Genomic DNA, 19,721 nt, shown 5'->3' on the forward strand with positions numbered 1-19,721 from the left:
CTGAAATAACTTTCACAATTCTAAAACATTGCTGCAGCTGTAGGTCTATAAGTAGGATACATCAGCCTCTCCAATGATGATTACCTTCCCGAATCTTATCCTGTACCTGTTATTTTAATACATGTTGGTTCCCAAGACAATTAGGAACTGGATACTAAGAACTGGCATGGAAATCTAGAATATTAAAATGAAATATTTCACAACACAAATGAAAGAGACAGCAGAAGATTACAGAATCTTTTTAAACAACAAGCTGTCAGCATAAGGACGAATGAACTTACTAGATTTCAACAATCACATTTGGCATCTCTTCTTAATTGCACCTGGGAAGGCAAAACATGATCCAGCTACTCCTGCCTGGATGGCAATGATGTAGACACTAGTGACAAAATTTTCCAAACATGACCTTCCTTCCTGAAGAGATGGATTGCCAGAAGTGCAGCCCAAGGGAACTAATACTTTGCTTGATTTCTTTTCCATCACAATGATTCTCTTTTCTGAGCAAACCAGGTGAAATAAAAGGCATCAACGGCAGCTTTTTAAGGAGGGCTTCATTTGTTAGCTGTCCCTGATTTAATTCCTGTTTATGTTTCTATGCCTTCAAGCAAGCAGATTATAAGGTTCTGGGGTAAACAGAATTGGATAATACTTCATGTTGCAGTCCAGTAATAGGCTCATTAAATATCAAATCGATTTGCTAATCAATTAACCCCCTCATTGTTCATTTTCTGGGTTGTTTTTTTTTTTCTTATTCTTTTTTCCCTAGATGATGAAAATGAGAACTAAGGAGCTGAAGTACACTTCCAGACACACTCTCCAATGAGATCCCATGTGTTATCAGGGTGTCTGAGGTAGAACCCATCTGATTCAAAAAAAGAGTGAGCTTTCAGCAGAGCATTTGCTTGGAATCCTTCATTCCAGAAGTAATTTTCTCATTTAGCCTTGAACTGCTCCAATCTACTGGTCTGACTGGCCTGTGCCAAACCTAGCTGTCTCAGTGGGGCTTCAGAGAAGTGTTGGGGAAGTGTACAAGCAACTGTCCTTCCTGGGATTTAGAGGGTATCAGCTTCCCATTTCTTATTTAGATTTTAATTAGTTATAGTGTGGATATGTGCAGGGAGTGTGGCTGGAGAAAAATGCTACTGTTATTGATGCATTATTACTTTGTATTTTATTGTAATTAATGTCAGGAGCACTTAAGTAGGCATTCTTTCAAGATGCATTTAAAGCAAAAGAAGTAAACTAAAATTATTTCAATTGAACTATAACATGAAAAAAGTCTAAACATTTACTGACAACCTCTGCCTCAAGGAGCTCGCATCTAAAGAGGTAAGAGGCAGGAGGACAACAAGGCTGTTTCACTACTGGCACAGATGTAAGGCTGTGTCCTAAAGAGGGTCTTGTAAGTCCTCCCAGCACGGCTGTAGCAGAGATGAAAGGCACTGAGGCAGGTATGGGGAAAGTAAATCTCCACTGATGAAAAACAAATAGTTTGTAATTCCATTTTAAACAGTAGAGCTGAGAGTCATCTCACCAATGTTAAAGGTGACTGGTGGGTCAAAGGCAATGAGGACAGAGTTACTCAGTTCACTCTGATTTGTCTAGGACTATACCATGTCATTAGCTATTTTGACAAATGAGGGAGAACTGTATTAAGACATGGTCAAGGGTGAAACCAAATGGCTACAAATGTAAACAGCATAATAATTTACTTTAATATCAGGAAAAGGGAACTGTGGTAATTGCTAGAGAACAAATGGGATCAGCACCGTTCTTTAATATGGGATGGACTGACATGTGCAATGAGAAAGGCAAGAACCCATGGAGAGGAGGGAGGTGAGAAAAATTAAGCGGGGCAAACAGCAGGTGATTAAGGAGATGGAGGTCAGTGGGACTTCTCTGCAAGAGCGAGAAAAATTTAATGCCTGTGACACAGAAGGAGGAAGTAGAAGGAAAACTGAAGATAGGCATGATAGTTGCATTACAAATAATTTTTTTCATGGAATAAAAAATGTAAGACCTTTGCAGAAAAAAGGACTGGATTGAAAGTGAAAAAATGGCTAAGATTACAGATACAGCATTCATTTACATTGCAGAATAAAAGTTTACTTAGGAATAACATATTTGCAATGCCACAAATTGGGTGAGGATGATCTTAGCTGCTCAGATGAACCTTGTAATAGGGAAAGAGTATTCAAAGAGTCAGGTAGAAGTGAGCTAAGAAGAGAACTGATACTTAAATGAAGGAAAGAAAGGGCAAGGAGCAGCGAGCTGAAAGCTACAAGAGCAATAGTGGGCTGAAGGCAATAAAAAGATTAAGTGGGAGAGGAAGCCAAATTGTTGTAAATAACTAAAGGGTTAAACTTGCAGCTTGAGCCATTATTAACATAAACCCACATCCTGAGAAATACGAACAACTCAAAGAGCCAACTTGTAAAAGGAATTCAAGGTTCACCAGCTGAGAAACTTGAAGGACCGAAAACAGAAACATTCTCCTGCAAGGAAAATAGAGGGATGCCACAACCATGAAACAATGAAACCAGCGAGTCACAGTAATTGGGGAAAAAGTAATTCTGGCAGGGGGAGATTGTGACCACCGACTCGACTGAGGGGTGAAACTGTCATGTGTAAATGTCAAATTGAATTCCAGTAAGTGTGCATGCTAGGAGGAGAGCTCCCCCATGCACCCAGCACTGAATAAAGTTATGCCTGCTCTTTAAAACGCCCAGTGTTACAGAGTTTTATTCCCTGTTTTCAGTGACAAAACTGCAACTCCATGCCCCCACTCTCCACCTGGCAGTGCCTGTAGAGCGACGACACAAGCACAGTCTAGGGACAGCACTTGCAAAGATCAGAGCCAGGACAGTTTAGGTCTGGACAGCCATCATGGGACTGCACCAGGACTGGGAGCTGAGCAGGCTGACAGGATCACACCGCACAGCTGGCTGTGACATGGCCACAGTGGGGTTCTTTGCACTGGGGAAGGAACAAGGGCTTCTTGCTAGTGGTGTTGTAAGGGGCCTCGTGCAAGAATGCACTCAAGAACATAGTCTTCGCAAATGTGATCAGCACACCTAGGAGGGATGCGAACAACCTAGCAGTGGATGTCAGTTGAAACCAAAATAAAAGGAACTAAGGACATCTACACCTAGATAAAACTCAGAACACCAGTTGAAACCTACACGTCTTGCAACACACTGTGAATGGGTATGTATAACTATTCCTGGAAATCTAATCTATATAACTAAGCAATATAAGGTTTGTCTGTTGTGACTTGCAGCATGCATGCTAGGAGGAATTATCCCCCACGCATCCGGCACCGTAATAATGTCTGCTTCTTACTACTACATTGGCGTTAAAAAGTTATATTCCCGATTCCGGTGACAGTGGCACTGTCGTAACCTCAAGACAAAGTCCCGGAGACTTCCCGGGAGGAGGCGCCGCCATTAAAGGGACCCTCCCCCTTCCCTTTTCCTTTCCCCTTACCCTTCCCCTCAGCGCCCCCACGCACACGGCCCCGCCCCCCGCTCCTCGCACCTGGGCATGCTCAGCGCATGCGCTCTCGCCCCGCGTTGCCGCCGGTAAGATGGCCCCTGCGGCCGGCCGCCGGGGCGCGTGCGCGGCCGGTGGGCACATGCGCGGTGAGCGCGGCGTGGCGGCGCCTGCGCGGGGGGGAGGGGCCGCGGGCTGAGGCGGCGGGTGCTGCAGGCTCGGCGAGTACCTTTACCGGCGCCCTGCGGGCCAGTCCCGCCACCGCTCCCTCCTCCGCCTCCTCCTCCTCCTCCTCTTCCTCGCCGCCGCAGTTGGCGCTGCTCGTCATGCAGCCGTGCGGCGGCGAGGAGGCGGCGGCGGCGGCGGCGGCGGGCGGGTGCGTGTTGCCGCTGCCGGGCGCCGACCCGCCGCTGCCGCCCACCGGGAGCGGCGGCCTCATGTTATTCTACGAGCTGGGGGGCCCCGGCGACGGCGAGGCCGAGGCGGGGGGGGAGGAGGCCGAGGTGGCGGGCGGCGAGAGCACGGCCAGTCCGGAGGAGCTGGAGGAGGAGGAGGCGGCGGCGCCGGTGGCCGCTTCGAGCGGCGAAGCGGCGGCGGGCGGCGGCTGCAAGAGCTGCACCTACCAGGGCTGCAGCGAGACCACCACGCAGGTGGTGAAGCAGCGCAAGCCCTGGATGTGCAAGCGCCACCGCAACAAGATTTACAAGGACAAATACAAGCGCAAAAAAAGCGACCAGGCCCTGGGGGGCGGCGGGGCGGCCGCCGCGGGGGGCGGCCAGCGGGCCGAGGTGAGGCACCGGGGGGCGAAGTGGGTGGGCAGCCCGGGCCCCCTGGGGGCAGGGGCTTTCCGTGAAAAATCGGTTTCTGTCAGGCGGAATGGGACCTTTCTGGCCAGAGGAGAGGGGAGAAATCTCTGGTACCGGCAGCGAAGGACAGTCCTGGCGTTCGCTCTTTCTCTGGTGCAAGAGCAAAGCCCGCCTCATTTTTCTTTGGTATAAATTCTAGCAACTTACAACTATACCAGAAGATTCCAGGAAAAAAAAAAATGTTGGTAAAAATGCTTCGTTGCGCAGCGTGTGTTTATCTCAAAGGAGGAAAGATGAAACTAGAGATCTAAGAGATGTCTCTTCATGCATAGTTGGCACTGAAATGTGGGGGTTTAAAGTAATAAAGGCTGTTGGGTATCAGATTATACTGTCTATAAAAATCAGTTGTCTTTTCTAGGTTAATTAGTAGTTAAATATTTTAGACCACTAATTCATGGTCATGCCAGTAAGTCAATACGCTTATGCGTATTGTTTAGATGGGGAAGTATTGTCAGTGGGAGAACTGATGCCAACGTTCAACTTCTTAGATAGTTTTTCCCTACTGTTTGTGACTTAGCAGGATAATATAGTTTCTGATGGTCGCTTGTACTGAGTTAGCTTCTAAGGTCTTGTGTTTAGATGAAGTAGAAAGAGGTTTGTCTTTTGAAGGTGCTGGCTAGTTTGTGCCTGAAGGGGCAAGTATAAAATAGTGGTTGCTGGAAGAAAAAAAATCTTACTTGGCACTCCTGCTAAAAGGAACCGGTTTTTGTCAGCGCAGCTGTCTCTGGAGTTGTGTGACAGGGAACTGATCTAACTGCAAACTAAGCATAAAAAAACTTTCCTTTTTCTCTTTCATATATATATAATAGCAACCATACTGGGTGTCACACCAAAATAATATTTTTTTTTTTTTTGTCTAGCTGTTAAAGCTACAATGAAACAGATGCATGAGAAAAAAGCAAGCGTACGTGATGCTGTTAGGGAATATTCTTTCAGCTTTTTTCTCTTTCATCTCAAAGGACTTTCTGAGACAGGTGTGGATTTTCTGTTGTATTTTGTAACTCTAAGTGATGTCTGTTCCGTGTACTTTTTTTTGATTTTTGTTAAATCCTTGTAGATGCTCAGCATCCATTACATTCTGATAGTTTCTTTAAGTCTGCTGCCTGGTTTGAATGATTTTTTTTTTGAACCTGTCTGCTGTTAACTTAATTTGCCAGTTAGTGTTTACATTAGAAGACATAGTGAAGGACTAATTCCTGTTCAGTTTGTGACACTTACGTGGTAGGCTTGCTTCTAAGTTGTTTCCTACCTGCAGTGAAAAGGCATACCATGCTTGTTTCCAAGTGAAAAATTGTGTACTTTTATCATTCTTGTTGCTGCTCTGTGCACCTCCTCTGCTTCTAGTAGCTACTTCTCTTTTAGGTGAGAGAACAGAAACTGCACACAGTGTTCGGGATGTGGGTAAATTCTAGATTTATATATGGCATGATTTCCCCACTTTTCTCTTCCTTTCCTAATAATGCGTTGTGCTCTGTTCATGATGTGTGTACACAAATACTTGTGCTAGTTCAGAAAAGGGACAGTGTGGGAGAAGGGTAAAATTGCTGCATTTCATGTAGCATGGGTTAAGACTTTGATGTGTGACATGAAACAGTGATTATTGCATGTTGGAAGAGACCTGGCTTTTACTTCTCTGTTTCTGCAAGTGCAGGTTGCTTTGAATATTATTAAATTAAGGCAGAAGAAAGCTCGATATTTAGTGCTAAACTTAGAATACTTTTTTGCAGTGGTGTCTGAGGGCCCCACCAGATAGCGTCATCTTGTGGGGTCAGAGTTAGATTCCTGACAGAAGTTGCACTTTTCACTTCTGTGGACAGGATTGAAGTGAAAGATACTGGGATACTTTGTTGTCATTGTTTTTGCTTGAACTCTTCCAGGTAAATGGGAGTGCCAGTAAGTTTTTAATTTAATACAAATAGCATTCAACATTGGTTGAAATTCTCCAAACAATATTTTCTCTACAGCACATTGTAGAGCCACATTGTTTAGAAGACGGTCTGATTCATGTGACTGTACAAGGAACAGAATAAACTTACAATGAAAACAACATGTTGATTTCATTGTCTCTTGCCTGTGGCTTTGACAAGTTCATAACAGTATTCTGAAGTATGTTTTGTTTTGCTATTAAAAGTATTATTGTCGTTCCTACCCAATTGCATATGTTAAATATCATTCACTTCCACAAGCTGGAGGTGGAACTGTTGTGAATTACTTAATTTTTATGAAATGCAAATACATTCAAGCCATTAACTAGCCATAGTAACCTGGTTAGTTTTGCAGTTTAGAAGACTAACTCAGCTGTGTTGCTTCACTGTGATGAAGTAGTAAAAATAATGTAGAAAAGAGAGGCCAGTTCTTGATATGTTTCCATTCTTGTGCCTTTATTTTCCTCTGCAGATTAACGAGGCAAACATTTTTTACTCTCGGGACTTTCTGTGGTTAAAAGTAAATGTATCATTATGTCAGGGCTTATAGCCTCACTTCTCTATTTTTTTATTTAATTTTCTTTTGTGTGCAGGATAGTGTTGAAGGTTCAGTTTCTGTTACAAAACAGAGAACAGGATCCATTGGAGATCGCCCAGCAAGACCTACGCTTTTAGAACAAGTATTGAATAAAAAGAGGCTGGTAAGTTTTGTTTTCTTAGAGCTTTTGAATTCAAATAAAGGCAGTGTAACAATGTCTAACTCACCCTCGTGAAAGATGGAAATCAGTTTAATGATCATACACTACATGTGCATGTTTTCAAACTAGAAATACGCTGCAGAGCAGATTTCTGTCTCATCCTGTGTGTGAAGAATATGAGGATGACTAAATCTAATGATCACTGCTGTGTTAAATGAAGTTGAGTATTTTGGTAGTACTAAATAGGTGTCGTTTCTTTAGGGTAAATAGTGCTTATAGTATAACTGAGATGTTTTTAAGTTGTTAAACCAAGTTTTCTGTAAAGCTTTAGATAGAACAATGCATGGACTTTAGGTCTGATGTAAGCTTTGATAACCAGTGTGTTTTGAAAGTGGTAAGCCTATCATATCACACTTAAAATTTTGTATATATTTGTTGATAAAGCAAACTGTAAGCAAACAGTATGACTTGTAATGTTTATAGATTGCATGGATAGCATGTGTTGTAAGTTTTGAAATGCTTTTGTTGTTCCTGTAAGTGTATTTAAAGAATTAAGCCCAATGAAGGGAAATAATTCGCTATTTACTGTTCCTTGGGCTTCTTCATTACTGTCAATGTTAATTCTTGTTACAATCTTCTTACAACAAAAGCTAATAGGACTGTTTGCCTGTTCCCTCTGCTAGCTATGCAAAGCAATTTAACAATACTCATTACAGTGCGGTAGTCCTTGTTCAGAAATTTGAAACATCTTTAAAGAAACATCATAATAGTCTTAAGTATACAGCTATATAGGTTTATTTTCTTAATTTCTTTCTCAGTAATAGCACCTATTTATTGATTATGTCTAAAACTCAGAGGTATCTGTAGCTCTTCAGTTTTTACAAGAAAAATTTAATGAACTGTTGTTGTTGTTTAACCCCAGCAGGCAACTAAGCCCACACAGCTGCTCGCTCACTCCCTCCCAGTGGGATGAGAGAGAGAATCATAAGAGTAAAAGTGAGGAAACTCGTGGGTTGAGATAAAGACAGTTTAATAAGAAAAGCAAAAGCTGTGTGCACAAGCAAAGCAAAATGAGGAGTTAATTCACTACTTCCCATCACAGGCAGGTGTTTAGCCATCTCCAGGACAGCAGGGCTCCACCACACCTAACGGTTCTTAGGAAAACAATCACCATCACTCCAGATATACCCCACCCTTCCTCCTTCTTCCCCCAGCTTTATATACTGAGCATGGCATCATATGGTATGGAATATCCCTTTGGTCAGTTGGGGTCAGCTGTCCCGGCTGTGTCCCCTCCCAGCTTCTTGTGCACCTGGCAAAGCATGGGGAGCTGAAAAAGTCCTTGACTAGTGTAAGCACTGCTTAGCAACAACTAAAACATCTCCTCATTATCAACACTGTTTTCAGCACACATCCAAAACATAGCCCCGTACTAGCTGCTGTGAAGAAAATTAGTGCTATCCCAGCCAAAATGAGGACAGCTATGGAGTTTATTTTTCACATTGTCTGTTGTTCTTCATGCCCCATTTACTGAATTGTTGTCCCTTTTCCCGGCTGTTTCTATTCATGTGGCTTTTGGTTAAATTTGAAAGGTATCTTGTTAATGAAGTGTTATTTCTTCTAGAAATATAGCTGTCAGAAGCTCTTTAAATAGATGTTAAGAGCTTTTGCAGAGTTATGTCAAGGCTCTTCAAGAATTGAGGTTTCCTTGCAGTATTCTGGCAAAGTGAGATTCAGATTCTCCTTGATCTGGTCCTTGCTTTTCTCTCTCTGCTGACTTGGATTCTGTAGTTCAGCAGCATTTCTTCTGGACTTTCTTCTTTGTTTTGTGTGTAACTACACAACAGAAGGCCTGAGGGACATGTGGTGACCCAGAAAGATATCTCGTAGCTGTTGCGTTCCTGCTCGTGAAGGTTACTGCATGTCGCTGGTAGCTGCCTGCAGGTTGTTTGCTTAGAAGTGCCAAGTCCTTTGTGCTTGCTCATAAGTTTCTTGCATTTGACTGACCTCTGTGAGGAGAGGCTTTTGTGGTGCCCTTGTGTGCCTGGATGTGCAACTTGCACCGGATAAAGGTGTAGAAAGCAGAGGCAAGGGGCTGAGAAGCAGCAGGCTGTGGATGGAGAGCCTGAAGCACCTTAATGTTATAAACTGGCCGTAGATAAAGAACTACTGACTGCAGAGCTACCCTGTGCAGTGAAGTGACTTGATAAAGCTAACGTACAGTAAGGAAGAGGTGGCTGTGCATCTGTTCAGTGAGACAGTTTGTTGTTAGCATCTGCTTTCAGTGGCTGATGCACTTACCTGTTCAGTGGTGCTGCAGGTGTGAGTTATAATTAAACCATTCTGCATATAATTGTTGCAGAATTGCCCCTCATAGCATAAAGTTCTAGACCCTGCCCTGGAAGCTGCTGGTCCTTTTGAATGTAGATCTGGATTACAGGGTTGCAGTACCTCTTTTGTTGCGTCAGTGAAGTGACCATACGTAATGAGCAAGCAGTCTAGGGAATTAATTCAGCTGAAAAATAACATTTTTCCTGTGTTAATTTCTGGAAGGATCCATTCCCAACCTGATCTGCCATTTGACCTTATAAATTCTTGAGCTGCCACCATGTAGGAATGAGAGTGAACAGCCAGAGTTGCATCACAGCTGTTCAGGCCAGGAGCCGGATGTAAATAGTTTTAGATACTTTTGTCTTTTAACTGAAGGCAGAGGGTTTTTTTTAACTCATTCCTGTGGCTGTGCTGCTGTTTTGAAATGTTGGGAAATTGCTCCATCTCAGTCAACATAGAATCATACAGTATTTTGAGTTGGAAGGGACCCATAAGGATCATTAGAGTCCAGTTCCCTGTTCCTTGCAGTACTACTGAAAACAAAACTATACGACTAAAAGCATTTTCTTGACGCTTGAACTCTGAACTCTGACAGGCACACAAACTTTGTTGTAGAATTACAGTATTTTATTGATTTATTATAGTATTTTTGAGCTCTCTGCAGTAGGAAATGCAGATATTAGCTTAAAACTGAAGCATAATTGAAAAGTGTTTGTTTTCAATATGTCAGTAGATGACTCCTGTGTGTTATCTTTATGGTTTTTGCAATACTGCATGTTATTTACATGCTGAATCTGTTTTCAGGAGGTGTATTAGTGCTGATTCTGGTTACCTGCTGATGTCTTGAAACAGTTTCTAGCTGTGTTTTGTGAGCAAGTTTTGTAATTCTTCAGCATTTAATTCAGCTCTCATTTGTATGGCGGTGCTGCTTTTGTCTGGGTGTTGTGGTTTAGCCCCAGTCAGCAACTGAGCACCACACAGCTGCTCGTTCCATTTATTAATTGTAATTAAATACAATTAATTTTATTCACAGTAGCTTGTATGGGGCTGTGTTTTTGGGTTTGTGATGAAAACAGTGTTGATAACATAGCAATATTTTAGTTATTGCCGAACAGTGCTTCATCCCACTGCAGGGTGGAATGAGCAAGAGGCTGTGTGATACTTAGTTGCCTTCCAGGGTTAAACCATAGCAATGGGTAATACACAAATTGATTTAGTGGAAAAATATTATAATATATTAAATAGTTACCATAGTGATTAAATTTCTATGTGAGTTCTTTAAAGAAAAGTCTGCTTTCTTTTTCTTGCAGTCCCTACTCAGAAGTCCAGAGGTAGTGCAGTTTCTCCAGAAACAACAGCAACTCTTAAGTCAACAGGCTTTGGAACAAAGGCAGCAACAGTTTCAAGGAGCACCTGGGTAACCAGAACAGATCAATGACTTGCAGATGAGTCTGGTGCTGGAGGAGGAATAGGAGGTGTATTTTATATAAATACAAAGAATCTCAGCGTTTAAAGGAAAACTAAAGTGGCTGCTGTTACATGTTTTGCTTTTTTGTTGTTTGCACTTTTGAGGCTTTGAGCTGCTTGGGTGTCTGCAAACTCATGAGAAAATCTGGAGGAGTCTATTTTTTGATTCTTCTTAAAACTTCATTTTAATGTTTAATTTTTAATAGAAATTTGTTTATAGTAATGTTTAGCTGTACACCCTTTTCCTACCAAAGTCTTCCACTAAATTAACATTTTTCTATATAAGGCTTTACTGTTAAACAAGTCACTCTTTGATGACAATCATTGAAGGAAATCAGTTACTTTCTATGGAAGTTGTGAAATAAAGTCCTGAATTTGAGCCAGTCCAGTGGCATGACCTAACAGCAGTTGCTCAGGGGCATGAGAAACTTGTGTCCAGTGGAATCTTGCACTACAGGCTAAAGACAACCTGCCAACAAAAAAGTTGATCCAGTGGCTCAGAAAAGGGCAAATCAGGTGATCCTCCTGCTATATATTTGTTGTGTGCAAGTTGAGTAGGTTTGAAATGCTTAATTGTCTGTGCAAAGCACAAAAAAGAATTTGTGTTTAAAAGTTCCAAAAGAGATAAATGGCTTTAGAGAAGAATTAGGTGGAATGTATGCAGCTGAGAGCTGGGCCTTGTCTTGTGGAGTTACTTGTAAGGACCAACCTCTTATACATGAGAACTTAATTACAGATGAGAATATCACTCATTTTTAAGTGACTAAATTAAATTTTAAAGCGCTTAACTCATAATAGCAAGTGCATCCAAAAACTAGAATGTAATTCTGCTTTTTTTCCTTTATGCAGCCTTTTTAATCTAAAAAAGGTATAGTTAAAATTTGTCTATTAAGACAACCAATATTTAATCAGGTCTAGTGCTGGACTTCTCAGGTTTTCAGCCAGTTCAGATGAATTTGCAATTGAATGGGTGTAAGAATCCAAATACTATGCCATGTTTTGTTTTTAAAACAAAGTTTTGAATTAAACCACATTTCTGAACAGAGGTTATCTGAGTGGTGCAGGTGCTTATTAAAGGACTGCTTTGATATTGCAGCAGTTTGATCTGCTAAATAATCTCTCTTCAGGAGTATTTGTTAGTCTTATGAATTTTTACAAACTGCTCTGTGTATGTATAGAACTTGTTCAGTATGGATTTATTGTATTTAGCATTGTGCAAGTTGTTCTTTAAAAAAAATGTAAAAACTTTGCGTCAGCAGTTCTGGACCAATAAGTGTTTGAGTAAAATCTTTTGTTTTCTTTAAAAAAACAAAAACAAAGCCTCTTCTCTTTTGTTCTGTTAAATTTGTGTGTTGGGACTTTTTTTATACTAAAATGGCTAGCTCTGACTAGGTGGCATTAAAACTGCTGTGTTCCACAGGTCTGGTTATAGAAAGTTATTTCAGCTTTAAGTAAAATCAGATTACTCTTTTCAGTGTGTCAGAACATATGTGAAAATGTAATGGGCTGAAACTGTAGAATAAGTATTTGCTTCTGCTTTAAATGGTCAGCTTATGAAAGCATTTAGGTGAGCAGGTCTGAATAAACTTTTTTAAAAAAACAAAACCAAACCCTCTGGGTAGAAAAGGGGCATGGGGAGTGTTTGTTAAGACAGTGCTGAATGAGTTGGTTACCTTACCTCAAAACAAGTGAAATGTGCTGAATCATAGAATCATTAAGGTTGGAAAAGACCCTTAAGATTATTGAGTCCAACTGTTAACCTATCACTGCCAAGTCTGCCACTAAACCATATCCTCAATCACCATGTCTACCCTTCTTCTAAATACCTCCAGGGATGGAGACTCCACCACTTCCCTGGGCAGCCTGTTCCAATGTTTGACAACCCTTTCGGTGAAGAAGTTTTTCCTAATGTCCAACCTAAACTTCCCCTGGCGCAGCTTGAGGCCATTTCCTTTTGTCCTATTGCTTCTTACTAGGGAGAAGAGACCGACCCCCGCCTCGCTACAACCTCCTTTTAGGTAGTTGTAGAGAGCAATGAGGTCTCCCCTCAGCCTCTTCTTCTCCAGGCTAAACAACCCCAGTTCCCTCAGACGCTCCTCATAAGACTTGCTCCAGACCCTTCACCAACTTTGTTGCCCTTCTCTGGACATGCTCCAGCACCTCAATGTCCCTCTTGTAGTGAGGGGCCCAAAACTGCACACGGTACTTGAGGTGTGGCCTCACCAGTGCCGAGTACAGGGGCACGATCGCCTCCCTGCTCCTGCTGGCCACACTATTCCTGATACAAGCCAAGATGCCATTGGCCTTCTTGGCCACCTGAGCACACTGCTGGCTCATGTTCAGGTGGCTGTCAACCAATGCCCCCAGGTCCTTTTTCTCCAGGCGTCTCTCCAGCCACTTCTCCCCAAGCCTGTAGCATTGCATGGGGTTGTTGAGACCCAAGTGCAGGACCCGGCACTTACCCTTGTTGAATCTTATACTGTTGGCCCTGGCCCAAGATCCAGCCTGTCCAGGTTCCTTTGTAAGGCCTTCCTGCCCTCCAGCAGACTGACACTTCCACCCAGCTTGGTGTCATCTGCAAACTTACTGAGGGTGCACTCAATCCCCTCATCCAGATCAACAGTGAAGATACTGAACAGGACCAGCCCCAACACTGAGCCCTGGGGAACACCACTCGTGACTGGCCACCGACTGGATTTGACTCCATTCACCAGCACTCTCTGGACTTGGTCATCCAGCCAGTTTTTAACCCAGCGCAGAGTGCACTTGTCCAAGTTGTGAGCTGAAGATGTTCATAGAGATATTCAGCACAGTGCAGCTTGCCTCTCCTGTATTTCTGGGGGTCTGTGATACCAGTGCCTGACAGGCTGGTGCAGGTGTCAGGAGAGGTGCTGGTACCAGGGCTGTCCTGTCCGATGGGATTCCCAAACCATGTGTGAACCCAGCAGTGTCCATGTAGCTCTAAGACTGTTAAGTCGTCTACTACCTTGCTTCTGCTGTTGCAGAACAAAATCTGAATTTTAGGAAGGTTAAAACCTGACTCCTGTAACAGTACATTCTTACGATCTCTCTTCTTCCTTAAGCAGTTTGAGACCTGCACAGCTGCAAGTCTGTCTTTCCGCTAAGGTCAGTCTGCTCCACAGCTAGGGCTTCTGCCATCGGACAGCATCACTGCTCTCTAACTGCCTGGTGGATCTGGGCTGCCTCCTTCAAAAGGAAGCTGAACCATCCTCTTGAATAGTCACATCCACCATAGGACAGTGAGGGATGTGTATACTTTATAACATGCAGATTTTATGCTATATTAATTTTCAATCCATTTTATAGTGTTTAGCATCCCGTTCTGCTGGAAGCATTGCCTCATCCCATTACTTGCTCAGTGAAATCACTGCTTCCTCTTACCCAACATGACTTGTATGAGTAAAGACTTTCTAAATGCTCTGGTTCCCAAAGTCGCTGGTGATCAGACTGGGAGCTACAGCTTTCCAACGCCAATCTCTTTGAAAGAGAAAAATAGGAGACAACAGGGGAAAGAGCTCTTAAATCAGAAATATCTTTATTAACAGTAAAACACAAGACGTGAATAATCCCTTTTACAATAGAATAATTCCAGCCAAAGAAAACGGAGTGTGTTAAAAAGTGTATTGTTCAAACATCAGACTAAATATGTTGACTTCAGAGTGCCTGAAATCAAATGCAGTAGGAGGAATGCTTGTGAAAATGTCCATGCGATTAGCAGTCGTTGTATCTGTGATGCATGGTTCTTTTCTGCACCAGACTGATAGCTCATACTTCACAAAAAAACCACACCCTGCTCAAATCCACCATTTTGGCCCCTTGACTGCATAGAACTTTGTAACCTTTTGGCTTCATTGATCCACACAAAAAGGCCTGTTTCTCCACTTTCTTGTCTCACTTCTCAGCCCAATTTATATCACAGAGGTGATACCGAAATGATGGATTAAATTGCTAACACTGAATTATCTGCAGAAAGTATGCTGTGGTACTCGTACTTAGTATTATAAATAATTAAAAACTCCAATTGCTTGAGTAAAGAAGAAAATTTATCTGAATGTGCGTTATCTCATCAATGTGTTTGTTCCCTTGCTCTCTTGTTTGCAAAGCGTCTCATGGCCATTGAATTAATAAGATGTAGCACACACTTTAGCATCAAAAAACCACTTTGAAGCATGATGTGCTCACTACTGTGAAAGTGCAAGGGGTCAGACTTTACTGAGTTTTTTCTAGCTTTTCTTTGCTGATGAGGTCTGTATTTAAAATTATTAACTGGTTGGTCTATTTCTTCCTATGCTATTCATATGCAATATTATTTGAATACTAACATAGAATATAAAATAGCAGCATCCATGGATAATAAAAACACTACGACTGAAGATCTAAAAACTGTTCACGATTAGCTGCAAATGTTCACATTGGCTATAATGGAAGAGTAGCTGACTCTGGAGGACGTAGTGGTTATGTCTACCTTGCATAAGAGACACAGCCTGCAAATTAGATTCGTTATCTGTACAGGCACCAGGTTTGCAAGCACGGCCCAGGTGCAAGTGGAGGTGTCCTCTCGATAGGACTTTCAAATGCCTCACCTCCCTGGCAGGAAATTGTGGCATCAATATGGCAATGAAACTTAAGGCACACCGGGGCAAGCTGTTTGGAAAGCCCTGGGGTCAACAGGTAACAGGATCCTGGCTGCTCCTGGCCACTCTGGAGCTTCCTATGAGTAGATGATCAGTACAAACCAAAGGCTGTTTTGTGCTGGTGCACAACACACAGAAGTCTCTGTCTGCACTAGAGACGCGAAGCAATTTCTCTCTGCTGATCAAAGACTAAATACCCACTCAGGCTTTCTGTACCTTGCAGAAAGGTACTCCCAGAGGTGCCATTAAGAAGCCCCATTTCGGTGACTGCAATGAAGCCTCCAGGTTGAGAAGCTTTCTATTCGCAGATCTTGAGACTCATATAATCTCTCTCCCTGCCGCAAGATGGGGTGACCTGACCTCTTAGTTGGTCTCAGGAAAGGACACTTGTCCGTTCTTAGTTCCTGTTACAAATGTTATTCCATTGTCAGGAGTCCCTGTGAAGGCTCCTGCTGATTCCATCTTCCTTTGGGCACTGCAATTTCCCACCTATGCATGAAGTGAGTTGCTTTGTTGCAATTCCCAGGTGGACACTCTATACAATCCGTGTCTTTCCATTGTGCAGTTTCTGTTCAGACTGACGTTTTCTTTGGGGAGCACACACTGGATGTGCTTACAGTGCCCTTGAATGGCTGCCCAAAGTGGAACTCCTCATCAGTCCTGCAGCAAGGCAGAGGGTAATCTTGCAAGTACAGTTCCAACTCCCTGGACCACAGGGGCCACCATTTTCCCCAGCGTACTTAATGGCTTACTCAGGAGGCTGGTGCACCCAGCCAGGCTGTGAGTATAGAAGCACCAGATCAAGGTCTGTGGTACTCCAAGCTGCTCATAAAACAGGTTTTGATGGTTAGTTTAGATGTGAATGTAAAAAGCTCTAGTGAACACAGTGGCTGCCCAAGCATGTACTACCTTCGCACCTCCTGCGATGACCACTGAGCGTATCTGGTCATATGCTCCCTCGTCCCCAGTCCCTTCATCCTCTCGATGCACCTCTGGCTACAGAAACCAACCATGAACTAGAAATCCTCTAAAAATCTTCTCAGCCCCATCACTGGAGTTTCCACTCACCCAGAAGGGCTTGGGCTCAGCTGTTCAGGTAACAGCCTGCTCTCCAGGCTTCTCCAGAGCAAGGAGCGCTGGCCTTTGTTCTTGGAGATCACATGGGACATGTTACATTCGGTACATTTCTGATTATATAAATCTATATTCTGGGCAGCACTTCTCAACTTTGAAAAATGGTATTTAATTACTCTACCCTATGACTCATTAATCTTTCTTTATTTTGTTTGGTTTTGGTTTTACTAAGTTAGGTTATGGGGAGCCAGGAAGAGAGGTGAGTAGTAGAGGGGATGTAATGTTTCTTTCCTGGGCTGAGCACCATGTAGTGCTCCAGTATTCCTGAAAGCTATAGCTGCACAGTCTCTCATGAGCAAAGCAAATTGGCCATAAACTTGAGACCCCTTCAAAGTGACTGAATTCGATCAAGCTTCTTTCTAAACTGTTTCCATCCAGCCAAGAAGCAAATAGTCTCTGCCTGAGCTGCCTCTGTAAATCCAGCTGTTTGTGCAATGCCTTAGTCGCTGGTGAGGCTTTCTGATTTGTAGCATTTATAGGCAAAGGTGAGTGTTGTAAGCCAGGAAAAACAAGGGCAGATTAGATAAAGTAACAGTCACAAATAGCTGATTTTCTCCATCTTAAGAGTTGTGTGGTGGAGAAGATGTTTACAGAGAGAGATGTTTGTAGTGTTGATTATATTCTGAGGGAACATTAGTACTTCTTAACTCTGCGCTGTACTGAACTTATGCAGAAATAGCTGAGGATAAACATGCTTCATCCTGAAACTATCTCTGCTATCAGAGAGCACCTGCCTGTGGTGGCCATTTATGATTGAATCTCTGCACAGACCCACAGAATAATGTAAACTGGAAGGGATCTCTGCAGGGCATCAAGTCTGACGCCCTGCGCAAGGCAGGCACCTCTCGGAGAGGGCTGCTCAGGGCAGTGCAAGTCTTGACACGGTACCTGCTGGAGACACGGAAGGAATTTCCTTAACAGAACAACTCAATGTTACTTGGGGCCACAGTTCCCCTGCATGTTGCTGATACATTATCCTTCTGACTGAGCACAGCAAAACATGAAATACTCATGAGGCGAAAAGATTCTTGTGGCGTAGCCTTTGATGGGGAGGCAAAGCACATGCTGCACTTCTGAATGCTACAGCTGCTGCTATACCGTACCTGAATCAGCTGCTACAGTGCAAGGTCATGGCACTGAGCCCTCAGAGCAGCAGTGCCGCTGAATGGCTCCATGCACTCAGTGTGCCAGATTTGCTTCCATCACCTCTGGATGCAGATGGCACATTAACACTGGTGCTGCTGAAGAACTGGCAGCAATTAAGCAGTCTTCCTCTCTTGGCTACTTAATAGGAAAACGTGTGGTCTACGTACCATCATGAATGTGCTTTATGCCACTGCCTGATCAAACTCCCACCACTGTCTGCTGATGCACGGTACTCCTCCACAGAAACTTTCAAGAGGGTTTGAATTGTTGATGGCTCAAAAAAACATTGAAAAAAAATCTGCCTTCGACTAAGTAGTCTCGCCGTAAGTGGTTTTAAATCTCTCAGGAAGCCTATCTCCAAAGCTTGAGGATTAATGAGTGCATTTAAAGGCTTTAAATTGACTACAGGTTGATAGGTTCATGAAGACCTTTCAGTAGAAAATATCTCCTTCCAAAATGGGGAGACATTAAAGTGAGATACAAAGTTACATTGCTGTAAATTATGAGAAACCTGGATTTTCAGCTGATCCCAAATCACATAGTAGAGAAGCCTGCAAGAGAGACTTTGTTCAGAAAGAAGGAAATAAATGGTTTATGGGCCTTACTTTTTATCACTGCATCTGGACAGGGATCATCTTCTTATTTACTTGTCTGCCTCGTCCACTGTTACCACTTCTCCCTCATGATGTGAGCTCTCCCCTTCTCTTGGGAAGGAGCTGTCAGCTGCTTTGTGTCTGTGCAGCATCTCATACAGTGGACTAAGCCCCTAGAAGCCATCAGAATAGGAGAGTTCACACAGTGATACCAGCCATCCCAAATGCTAACATGGCTGTTGGCTTTGATTGGCCAGAATCAAGTGCTTCAATCAAACCTTCAGCAAATATCAAATTCACTGAAATTCATCTTAGCATAATGCAGACATTTTAAACAGGTCAGAAGAATCATGCTCCAGAAATGTCTCTTCACTTACTAGTAGCGGAATATTAAGGTGACTGTCTTTAATGAGAAGCATGTGTGGACTGCACTGAAGCCAAATCCTATTTGTACGAGGACATACAGGAAAGGAAAAACTGCTCTGAATTTGCCAACTTCCATTTAAACACAGACATTGAACAAGCACAATTACTAGGCTGGAAAAGCCACCGCATCTTCCCTAGGACCCACCTCAACTACTTTTGGATATGTCCATCGTAGCAGTCCACATCTGAGCTAGTGACCCTGAGTTCCCCTTATATTCACTGGGAAGACACAAGCATGCTCAGAGCACAATGTATTTCACCTACTTGAAATACCTGCCTTATGATGAAATGAATGACGCCCCTGAAGAACCTGCTTCCTTTCACTGGCCATCCAATTTTCCTCTGCAGCATCGGCAGGAAACTGGGTTCTGGAGCTGCCCAAGAGCAGGTGCACCTCAGATATCCCCCTTTGCTCTCTGCAAGGAAGATGGTAATGCTGGGAGTGTCTAAAAGGAACCCCTAGGCTCCTCTCTGTATTAGGAGGGAAGGAGGTTTCAGCCTAAAAGGCTAGGAAGAATCTAGGATAAAGGACAGAACTGGATCCTGGACAGGAAAGGTGATTTTCTCTGTCCTTAGCTGCTACGAAAGCAAAGGGATGAACAACATGAAAAGCACAGAGGAATTACCAGAGAAAAGGTGTAATAAACATGCTAGAAACGGTGTTACCAGTACTTCAGTACAGTGACACTGATGATTGAGGGAGCTGAGAAAAATGTCTTTTTCCAAACTGATCTCTCTCAAGTCTGCTAAACAGTAAATGGCACACCTGGAATTTCTGTGTAACATTATTATTGGATTTCATTGCTGCAGGAGACTGTAAAGCTTTTCCTATCCCACAGTGGCACTGCTGGCATCAAATGGTGACACAATAGGGTTCTTTGCATTTACAAATTTCCTATACAACTTGCTATTACTGCTCAAACTTAACAACAGTTTATCCTTCTGTGCCCTACAAATTCTGCAGGCAGTTGAAGATGCATTCAAATGA

At 43.0% G+C, this 19,721-nt stretch overlaps 1 protein-coding gene across 1 annotated transcript; it reads left to right on the top strand.

Moving 5' to 3' along the window:
- Positions 1 to 3,634: 3,634 nt before the first annotated feature.
- On the top strand, positions 3,635 to 12,196 carry RFXAP (regulatory factor X associated protein). The gene is given in 4 exon segments (XM_075085386.1): positions 3,635 to 3,682; positions 3,684 to 4,280; positions 6,877 to 6,984; positions 10,623 to 12,196. Coding segments are annotated over 4 exon segments (864 nt in total). The 3' UTR covers positions 10,734 to 12,196.
- The last annotated feature ends 7,525 nt before the right edge of the window (positions 12,197 to 19,721 follow it).

The sequence above is a fragment of the Phalacrocorax aristotelis genome, chromosome 1, assembly GCF_949628215.1.
Source record: "Phalacrocorax aristotelis chromosome 1, bGulAri2.1, whole genome shotgun sequence".
Lineage (NCBI taxonomy): Eukaryota > Metazoa > Chordata > Aves > Suliformes > Phalacrocoracidae > Phalacrocorax > Phalacrocorax aristotelis.